This window comes from Symphalangus syndactylus, chromosome 12 (assembly GCF_028878055.3).
Source record: "Symphalangus syndactylus isolate Jambi chromosome 12, NHGRI_mSymSyn1-v2.1_pri, whole genome shotgun sequence".
NCBI lineage: Eukaryota > Metazoa > Chordata > Mammalia > Primates > Hylobatidae > Symphalangus > Symphalangus syndactylus.
The window spans coordinates 62,324,865-62,335,471 of NC_072441.2; the positions used below are offsets into that span (position 1 = coordinate 62,324,865).

At 50.6% G+C, this 10,607-nt stretch overlaps 1 protein-coding gene across 6 annotated transcripts; it reads left to right on the plus strand.

Moving 5' to 3' along the window:
• Nucleotides 1-1,420: 1,420 nt before the first annotated feature.
• Nucleotides 1,421-8,115, plus strand: LOC134733794 (glutathione S-transferase Mu 1). Of its 6 annotated transcripts, none has more exons than XM_063624515.1 (8): nucleotides 1,421-1,592; nucleotides 1,800-1,928; nucleotides 2,356-2,420; nucleotides 2,731-2,818; nucleotides 2,913-3,013; nucleotides 3,965-4,060; nucleotides 4,148-4,258; nucleotides 7,575-8,115. In XM_063624515.1, exons 1-8 carry the CDS (start codon nucleotides 1,421-1,423, stop codon nucleotides 7,662-7,664), a joined length of 852 nt encoding a protein of 283 aa, XP_063480585.1. In that variant the 3' UTR covers nucleotides 7,665-8,115. The 6 variants fall into 6 exon arrangements, with proteins under 6 accessions (XP_063480585.1, XP_063480586.1, XP_063480587.1 ...); XM_063624516.1 differs by having other exon boundaries at nucleotides 2,731-2,812; XM_063624518.1 differs by having other exon boundaries at nucleotides 1,459-1,592; nucleotides 1,853-1,928.
• The last annotated feature ends 2,492 nt before the right edge of the window (nucleotides 8,116-10,607 follow it).

Genomic DNA, 10,607 nt, shown 5'->3' on the forward strand with positions numbered 1-10,607 from the left:
TGTGGCAAGCCAGGTCTCACTAACACAGGCTTCCATAACAACTGTTTCAGTACTGACTGAGTGGTGAAGTTAAATATTAAAAGCTAAAAAAAGCCAGTGCCTTTATACAAAGGCTGGATGTAACAAAAGCCCACCAAGAGTTTTGCTTAGGCCTTTCCTGGGCCTTAAAGCATGACAAAATAACGAAGGAATTCTTAACAGGACCCATTTAGAATTAAACAAGTTTTATTGTGGGGCTGAAGAAACTCCCCAGGCCTCCACAAACAAGTTTATTGGGGGTCTGAAGGAACTCCCCAAACCTCCGTGATTTGGCAGGAGACAAGATAAGTGTATTCACCCCCTACACCTGGATCCATTTAGATTAAGTAAATAGACTGAGGCTCCAGAGTAAGGTCCTCAGGACCCAGACCTTAGTTATAGATTAAAGAAGTTAATCACTTATGTCTTTAGATGAATACACACTTACTTGTAGACATATAGCTTAGAAGGTACATAAGCTCTGGAAAACTTTGTAATATTGAGTTGGTCTGGTAGTAATTTCCAGGCCTTCTCCCTGTAATGGTTGCAGAAATAAAACCTCTCTTCCTCCCCAGTTGATGTGCATCTCCTTACTGGGCCTAGAGAAATAGCAGCCCCACGCTCAGTTTGGTCCGGGAAGTTCTTCCACTCTCCCTTGCCTGCTCTCTGTGGCCACTGCACTCACTGTTGCTGTTGCTGTTTTGGTCTCTGTGAGGTTCACCTAGTGGACTGGCTGGACATTTCTAGGGGGCACCTCAGATACCTCACCAACTTGCTGGGTCTGATCCTTTAGATTCATAAATTGTGCCAAAATACGAAGTGGCTAATTTACACAGTACTTAGCCAGATGACCGAAGGACTCAGTACCCGAGGGCCCCTAACAGAAAACACAGACCACATTTCCTTTACGCTGGCCCATTTCCTGGGGGTCCTTCCTATACCATTGACCCTGTTCCTGTGTAGGCGGGGCTAGAGGGGAGACTAAGCCCTCGGAGTAGCTTTCGGATCAGTAGTCCTGCTCTTACAGTTGCAGGGGCTGAATTAAATTTCCAGGTTGGGGCCACCACTTTTTAGTCTCACCCCTGCAGCGCGAGTCTCCCAGAGCCCTTGGGAACTCGGCAGCGGAGAGAAGGCTGAGGGATTCCGCGGGCAGGGAGAAGGGAGAAGAGCTTTGCTCCTTTAGGATCTGGCTGGTGTCTCAAGCGCACAGCCAAGTCGCTGTGGACCTAGCAAGGGCTGGATGGACTCGTGGAGCCTCAGGGCGGGGTAGGGAAGCTGGCAAGGCCTAGCCCCGCCTTGGGCTTCTGGGCGCCCGGACTTCGCTCCCGGAAGCCTCGGGCCTGGGAGGCGGGAGGGGGTCTTACTGAGTCCAGCCCCGGGCGCGCTCTCCGGGGCCTCCAGAATGGCGCGTTTCGGGGGCGTGGCGGGCCGAGGGGCGGGGTCGCAGCAAGGCCCCGCCTCTCCCCTCTCTGGAGCTCTTAATAATCTTAGCCCCGCTCGGTTCAGGCCTGTCTGCAAAATCCGCACCAACCGGCACCATGCCCATGACACTGGGGTACTGGGACATCCGCGGGGTGAGCGAGGGTCCGCTGGACGGTGGGACGAAGGCGCGGGGGAGGGAAGTGCGGAGCAGCTGCGGGACGGGCTCTAGGAACCGTTCCTCTTCAGGGCGGCCCCCCTCAGAAGGGCCTGCGCATGACGCTGTGTGTGTGTTGAGAGTGGGGGCGGGTAGAGGAGGCAACGGGTACGTGCAGTGTAAACTAGGGGCTTCCCTGGTGCAGACAAAGTCAAGGGCCCTCCATCTCTGACGCGACCTGCGGGCCATCTCTCCCAGCTGGCCCACGCCATCCGCCTGCTCCTGGAATACACAGACTCAAGCTATGAGGAAAAGAAGTACACGATGGGGAACGGTAATGGCACCCTCGTGTCCGGGCTCTGCCTCCTCACGCTAAGTTGGCACCAAGCAACCCATGGTGGCCACCTGTGGCTGCCTCTGCAGGCCTCCCCTGCTGGAGCTGCAGGCTGTCCCTTCCCTGAGCCCCGGTGAGGGAGCCCTCTGGCCTTGCAAGGCAGAATGCTGGGGCGGGATGCTGGGCCCCCTGTCTAATTGGGATGGGTGTCCCTCAGGGCTTGCCTAAACCCTGGAAGCCTTAGCCGTGTGGGGTCCAGAGCCCTCACCGGGATTCTTTCTCTCTGAACCGTGGGATATGGGACTGAGTGGTCAGATTCTAGATCCACCTGTCTCAGGGGTCTTGCCACTGGCTCCTTGGGAGGGTTCCCGGGAAGGAGGGCTGGGTTCTGGGGAGGTTTGTTTTCATTTCATCTTCCCCACCGCAGCTCCTGACTATGACAGAAGCCAGTGGCTGAATGAAAAATTCAAGCTGGGCCTGGACTTTCCCAATGTAGGTGCAGGGGAAGGGGCGGTTTTGGGGGAAAGTGCAACGTGTCTCTGACTGCATCTCCTCTTTCCAGCTTAGAGGTGTTAAGATCAGGAGTCTTCTGCCCAATTCCTCTCACTCCTGGCTGTCTAAACAGTCCTTCCATGATGTTCTGTGTCCAACCTCATTCGTTCATGTGACAGTATTCTTATTTCAGGCCTGCCATGAGCAGGCACAGTGAGTGCCCGGTCTCCTCTCTGCCCTTGCTTATGGGAAGGGGATGCTGGGGAGCCTGGTGGCCCAACTGAGCTTCCCGGGTTTCCCATCCATCCAGCTGCCCTACTTGATTGATGGGGCTCACAAGATCACCCAGAGCAACGCCATCCTGCGCTACATTGCCCGCAAGCACAATCTGTGTGAGTGTGGGTGGCTGCAGTGTGTGGGGGGAAGGTGGCCCCCTCCTTGGCTGGATTGGGGTGCTATGCTCAGAGTGAGTCTGTGTTTTGTGGGTGGCAGGTGGGGAGACAGAAGAGGAGAAGATTCGTGTGGACATTTTGGAGAACCAGACCATGGACAACCATATGCAGCTGGCCATGATCTGCTACAACCCAGAATTTGTGAGTGTCCCCAGTGAGCTGCACCTGGCAGAGTTTGGATTTGGGGCCAGGACTCTTGCATTCGTGCACACACTGGTCTTTTCTTAAGTCCCTGGTACCACTCATCCTTCAAGTGCTTTCTCATACTATCAGCAGTTATTCTCACGACTCCAGTGTCATGTCAACAAAAGCAGAGGCAATTCCCACCAACCTTAGGACACGATCCAGGCATCCCAGGGTAGAAATTCAATTGCTAGATGGTAAAGGTTGTGTTCAGAATCTCCTTCATCGCCTCTGGCCTCTGGCTTCTGTCCTGGGTCATTTCTGTCAGGAGGTTCACATCACCTGCCTGCTCCTAGAATACACAGACTCAAGTAGAAGACCGAGGAATGTATTGGCACCCTCCAATTGCATCTTCTCCTCAACAGTTTTCCCAGTGCTGTCATTGGCATGCACAGGGATCCACGGATTTTCATAACAGACAGCTCAGAGGCAGCCAGAGGGCCTTTATTCCTCTCCCTCCTTCCTTTCAACCTGAACTTCTCATCTCCCTGGAAACTAGTCAATGTTCATTGTTTTCTTCTGCCACCCCATTAGAAGGAACTTTCTACTTTCCCTGAGCTCCCTTAGTTCTTTGCATCCTTGATTCTGCCGGTCTGGATCCAGAGGCTGCCAGGTGCTCGGGCGCTCCTGGGGCTGACCCAGAGGCTATTGAGAGGTCAGTGAGGACAGATTCAGGGACAGCATTCTCATTCCTCTCTGCCTTCTGATCACTTCAGATAGGATCTGGCACTCAGTCAGAGTCCAATAAATGCTGATGTATCCAATTGAGGCCTGGGCACTGCCCCAGTTCCAGCTTGGGGAAGATGGCTGCTTGCCCGTGGCCAGCCTGGGCCATCCACAGCCCTGGGGAGGCCACATCTGTGCAGGGAGCTTTTGTCTGAGGGTGGTGACAGCTGTTTTCTGCCTCAGGAGAAACTGAAGCCAAAGTACTTGGAGGAACTCCCTGAAAAGCTAAAGCTCTACTCAGAGTTTCTGGGGAAGCGGCCATGGTTTGCAGGAAACAAGGTAAAGGAGGAGTGATATGGGGAATGAGATCTGTTTTTCTTCACGTGTTATGGAGGTTCCAGCCCACATATTCTTGGCCTTCTGCAGATCACTTTTGTAGATTTCCTCGTCTATGATGTCCTTGACTTCCACCGTATATTTGAGCCCAAGTGCTTGGATGCCTTCCCAAACCTGAAGGACTTCATCTCCCGATTTGAGGTGATGCCCCCATCCTCCTTTCTCTTTGATGCCCCTTGTTCCTTTCCCTCCTTTCAGATGCATTCCCTGTCCTGGAGCCACACATAGAATAACTCGCACTTATTGAGTACTGGCTTCATGACACGAACCGTGCCCAGCACATTATACCTATTGTGTGGAATTTGAATTTTATAAAACTCCTACAGGGTGACAGAATTATCTTGCCCATTTTAGAGATAAGGAAACTGAGAATGAGAGGGTCAGTCCTTTGCTCAGGGTCCCAGAGCCAGTGGAGGCTGTGCTGGGCTCCCTGTGAGCCTCAGGATCTATGGGGGGCAGTCAGGGCTCTCCTGTTTGTGACAAAAGAAAAAGCCTTAGGCTTCGCCTAGGCTGGGTTTCACAGCCCAGGACACTTTGGAAGAGGCAAAGAACTTCATGACCACGGATGGTGCAGCAATAGTAGGACTGACACACGGTGACATTGATGTCTAGTACTAAACCCACAGGCAATATTCATAGCTACCTCCAGAAGCTTTGTATGATTGGACCCCCGTGTGGGGAATTCTGAGAGCCAGGGCTGTGGCTGGAGCTGGATTAGGGTACATATTTGGGTGCCCCTGTTGAAGGAGTTTATGTTGAAATGCCCAGTGCTGGGGCACTTTCTTACTCTACCTCTCTTCCTTTTTTTTTTTTTTTTTTTTGAGACAGAGTCTTGCTCTGTCGCCAGGCTGGAGTGCAATGGAGTGATCTTGGCTTATTGCAACCTCCTCCGCCTCCTGGGTTCAAGCAATTCTCCTGCCTCAGCCTCCCGAGTAGCTGGGATTACAGGTGTGCACCACCATGTCCGGCTAATTTTTGTATTTTTAGTAGAGACAGGGTTTCGCCATGTTGGCCAGGCTGGTCTCAAACTCCTGACCTCAGGTGATCTGCCTGCTTTCGCCTCTCTAAGTGCTGGGATTACAGGCATGAGCCACTCCTCTTCCTCTGTTTTTTCCCTCCACTGTTCCACGTGTACCCCCTGTGAGATGAGTACCATGCTGATTTTACTCCTCTTCACCAATCTTCTCCTCTGCATGAGGCAGGGAGTGAAGCACAGTGGCAGACGCATAGATGACCACCCCATCCTGGAAATGAGTGCAGTGAGAGGCCTGCAGGTGGAGCAGCCTGTGAGGTGTGTGTGGCACCACCTGGGTACTGTGCCCGGGGCCTGCCCCTCACTCATGGGGAACCATCCCTCATCCTTGCTGAATTTGTTTGACAGCAGCAAACCCTACTTTAGTACAGATCTGGGAATTTGAGGCATTACTCCAATGGGCTTCTGAGACTAGAATCTGTTTCCCTTTCCCACTCCGCATCAAGAGATCTGCTTGCTCAGCTAGTTCCCATCAGCTTTGGTTCTGGTCCAGGCTTACTGGCCTTGGAGTTATGTAAGAGGTGGTGGGAAGGGAGGGGTGGAGGAGAACTGAGGTCTATGGCTTGTCAAATGCCAGGGTCAAGCAGTTTGAGAACAAGCAGTCCTGGATCTTTTTTTTTCTTTTTCTTTTTCATTTGAGATCACGTCTCGCTGTTGCCCAGGCTGGAGTGCAGTTGCGTGATCTCGGCTTACCGCAACCTCTGCCTCCTGGGTTCAAACAATTCTCTGCCTCAGCCTCCCAAGTAGCTGGGATTACAAGTGCCCACCACCACGCCCAGCTAATTTTTCTATTTTTAGTAGAGATGGGCTTTCACCATGTTGGCCAGGCTGGTCTTGAACTCCTGACCTCAGGTGATCCACCCACCTCGGCTTCCCAATGTGCTGGGATTACAGGTGTGAGCCGGATGTTTTTGAATACCTTATGTGGGCATTCAATCCTGGTAAGATCGTGCACAGCACATCTGAGTGTCATGTAGCCTGATCTGCAGCAGGGCTGGAGATGCCATGGGTTAGGGCACAGTGAGATTTTGCTCAGGTGTTAGATGGAGAACTTTGGACTTTCTGCTTTAAGGGGAATGATTAGAGCCTAGTCTCGCCTTTCATTTTCTTGTACATTGCCACCCCCATTCCACTTTCATCCAGGTTTTACTGAGACACTCAGTGTCTTCTGAGCCCATTTGTTCTGCTGGAGGTCCCTTCTGTGTGTCTATACCCAGACAAGCCAAGAGCCTCCCTGTGGAAAAGGAGGCTGTGTAGTCAAGGAGTGACAGGGCCTGGTGTGGGGAGTGGTGGGGCAGAAGAAGAAGAGTATTTGGCAGAAAGAGGCCAGAACTGGAGAAAGAGGCCAGAACTGGAGAGAGACAGAACCAGGCTACATTGTAGCCCTGTTGTTCCCCTTACTAGGTATTTATTTATATATATATATTTATTTATTTATTTATTGAGATGGAGTCTCGCTCTGTTGCCCAGGCTGGAGTGCAGTGGCATGATCTGGGCTCACTGCAAGCTCTGCCTCCTGGGTTCACACCATTCTCCTGCCTTAGCCTCCCAAGTAGCTGGGACTACAGGTGCCTGCCACCACGCCTGGCTAATTTTTTTGTATTTTTATTTTTTTTTATTTTTTATTTTTATTTTTTTTTGAGACGGAGTCTCGCTCTGTCGCCCAGGCTGGAGTGCAGTGGCGCGATCTCGGCTCACTGCAAGCTCCGCCTCCTAGGTTCACGCCATTCTCCTGCCTCAGCCTCTCCAAGTAGCTGGGACTACAGGCGTCCGCCACCATGCCCGGCTAATTTTTTTTGTATTTTTAGTAGAGGCGGGGTTTCACCGTGGTCTCGATCTCCTGACCTCGTGATCCGCCCGCCTCGGCCTCCCAAAGTGCTGGGATTACAAGCGTGAGCCACCGCGCCCGGCCTTGTATTTTTATTAGAGACAGGGTTTCACCGTGTTAGCCAGGATGGTCTCGATCTCCTGACCTCGTGATCCGCCCGCCTTGGCCTCCCAAAGTGCTGGGATTATAGGCGTGAGCCACCGTGCCCGGCTCCCCTTACTAGGTATTTAAATGTGAGGTAGTTGCTGAACGTCTGTTTCCCACATGAGAAATGGTAATAATAGATTCAGCCTTGCAGAGTAGTCAAGTGGATTTTCTAAGCTTATGTTGTAATTTCTCTTGGGTTCAGAGCACCCAGCACAGTGTAGAATCTTCATAAGTGTTAGCTGTTACCGTGGTACAACATTACTTAAAGGAAGTTGGAAGAGTTAACTCCGCAGATCTGGGGACCCTAAGAGGCTGTGTGATGCCTCAGCACTTCAGCCCACGTGGAAAGGCTGTGGCCAGGGCCCTGACCTGCTGTGTCTGCAGTGGGGTTGTCCCAGCCCTCATGGGCAGCTGACCTTGAGTTCTGGCCTTATTTTCCCCCCTCCCAGGGCTTGGAGAAGATCTCTGCCTACATGAAGTCCAGCCGCTTCCTCCCAAGACCTGTGTTCACAAAGATGGCTATCTGGGGCAACAAGTAGGGCCTTGAAGGCCAGAAGGTGGGAGTGAGGAGCCCATACTCAGCCTGCTGCCCAGGCTGTGGAGCGCAGCTGGACTCTGCATCCCAGCACCTGCCTCCTCGTTCCTTTCTCCTGTTTATTCCCATCTTTACCCCCAAGACTTTATTGGGCCTCTTCACTTCCCCTAAACCCCTGTCCCATGCAGGCCCTTTGAAGCCTCAGCTACCCACTTTCCTTCATGAACATCCCCCTCCCAACATTACCCTTCCCTGCACTAAAGTCAGCCTGACCTTCCTTCCTGTTAGTGGTTGTATCTGCTTTGAAGGGCCTGCCTGGCCCCTCGCCTGTGGAGCTCGGCCCCGAGCTGTCCCTGTGCTGCATGAAAGAGCAGCATTGACTGGTTTACAGGCCCTGCTCTTGCAGTGTGGCCCCTGCCTTAGGCCTGCCTGATGGAAGTAAAGCCTCAACCACATTTGCTGTGTGTCTTGTCTTATTTGCTCCTGGCCATCTACCCAGACTGTCTGTCTGTCTGTCACTGCCTCTTCCAAGGGACTGGCTGGTGATCCTGGCAGTGGTTGGGTTCTAAAAGATTCTGCTGGGCATAGTAAGGTGCTTGAGATTTCTTGCTCCCATTTCTGAGAGACTCAGAGCAGGAAGCCCCATGAGGCACTGTGGAAAGGATGTCTCTTTTTGGGCCTGGATCTCTTGATTCATTCATCCAGCCTTATTGAGTACTTTCCATAATTGCACAGAGCTTGTGTCTCATTGAATAGGGACCCCAAGGGGGTGGAATCTCCATCAGAGAGAACCAGGGTCCCTTTTACCTTCTCCACTATATGACTGCATCACTTCTGTTAGGTCTCCAGGACCCAATCTCTGTTGTTTTTCTCAGATGGCTTCCAGGTACCCTCTCCAGGCTTGCTGCACAGCTGTCATCAGGACGTTCTCTCTGGGTTTACTTCCTCTCTTTCCTGGGTATCTGTGAGAGAAATGTCTTTAGTCCTTGCGTAACTGAAAGTGCCTTTACATGCTTACTGAATACTCTGGCTGGCGTTTTAGTCTGTTCTCACGTTGCTAACAAAGATATACCCGAGACTGGGTAATTGATAAAGGAAAGAGGTTTAATGGACTCATATTCCACAGGGCCTGGGAGGCCTCATAACCATGGCAGAAGGCGAATGAGGAGCAAAGTCACGTCTTACACAGAAGCAGGCAAGAGGGCCTGTGCAGGGGAACTCCCACTTATAAAACCATCAGATCTTGTGAGATTATTCACTACCATGAGAACAGTATGGGGGAAACTGCCCCCATGATTGAGTTTTTTCCACCTGGCCCTCACCCTTGACACCTGGGGATTATTACACTTCAAGGTAAGATGTGGGTGGGGACACAGCCAAACCATATCAGCTGGGGATAGAATTCTATGATGAAAACCTTGAGAACTCTAATAGATTTACTCACTCTTTTCTAGAATTGAGCATTTTTGGTGAGTAGGTGGATGCCCATCTGACTGCATTCCTTGCTTTTTAAAAATTATTATTATGATTTTTTGAGAGGGAGTCTTACTCTGTCACCCAGGCTGGAGTGCAGTGGTGTGATCTCGGCTCACTGCAACCTCCCCTTCCCAGGTTCAAGCCGTTCTCCTGCCTATGCCTCCTGAGTAGCTGGAACTACAGGCGGACACCACTGTGCCCAGCAAATTTTCGTATTTTTTTTTTTTTTTTAGAGACAAGGTTTCACCATGTTGGCCAGGCTGGTCTTGAACTCTTGACCTCATGATGTGCCCACCTCAGCCTCCCATAGTGCTGGGATTACAGGTATGAGCCAGTGCACCTGGTCAGATCCTTTGCTTTTTTACTTAAGCTTTTTCTGTTTGTCATTCTGAGGTCTATAATTCCAAAGGCTGCCTGGGGATCTACAGGTTGATCTCTTCCTGATTCACATCCTTACAGGAACTTTCTAAGCATAGGCTTCCTCCACCCTGACAGCAGTCCCATATGTTTATCTGCATTGCCTCTTCTTGAAGTAATTTAAAATCTCACTGGAGAGTGAACTGCTTCAGAGTAAGATTCTCATAGCTTAGCAGTTCCTAAGCTGTGATACCAGAAATAGTTGTTGAGTCTGTGGGTCAGGTATTCACGCAAGGCTCAGCAGAGAGAACTTGTTAGAAATCAACAAAGGCCTCTTCTCCAAAAACTATATACCAAAATTACAACTCATTAAAAAATGAGTCAGAATTTCAGCAAGCATTTCCCAATAGTGAATATCCAAATGGCCAATAAGCTCATGAGAAGGTGCTCAACATTATTAGACAGCAGAAAGTTAAAAACCCCTAAGATCCTACTGTATCCTCACTAGAATGGCTGACATTGAAAGGAATGACAATTGTTGGTGATTTATGGAGTAACTGGAACTGTCATGCATTGCTAGTCGGAAAGCCACTTTGGAATACTGGCACTGTCAACTAGAGCTAAACATACATCTACCCAGGACCCAGAAATCCCACCCTACAGGAATGAGTCCTAATGGATTCCAAGAGCCATGTATAATGATGCCAAAAGCAGCTTTATTTTAAATAGCCAATAACTGAAAACCATCCAAATTCCATGAATAGAAGAATGAACAAATAAACTGTGGTTTATCAACACAATTCCATCATTCGTATAATGGAATACTTACTCTGCTATAATGAAAATAAACGTGCTAACGCTATGTGCAGAAACATGGATGGGCCTCACAGACGCGTGGAGTGAAAGGATCCAGACAGGAGAAAGGACACACGACCTCATTCCACTTACACAAAAATCAGGAGAGGGAAATGAGTCCATGGTATCAGAGGTCAGATGACTGGTGACCTTGGTGAGAACTGGAAGATTGCGTATTGAAGGGGCCTGGTGGAGTGCTGCAAGTTTTCTCTCTTTATCTGGGAGGTGATTCCAGAAGAGTATACAAGTGGAAAAGCCT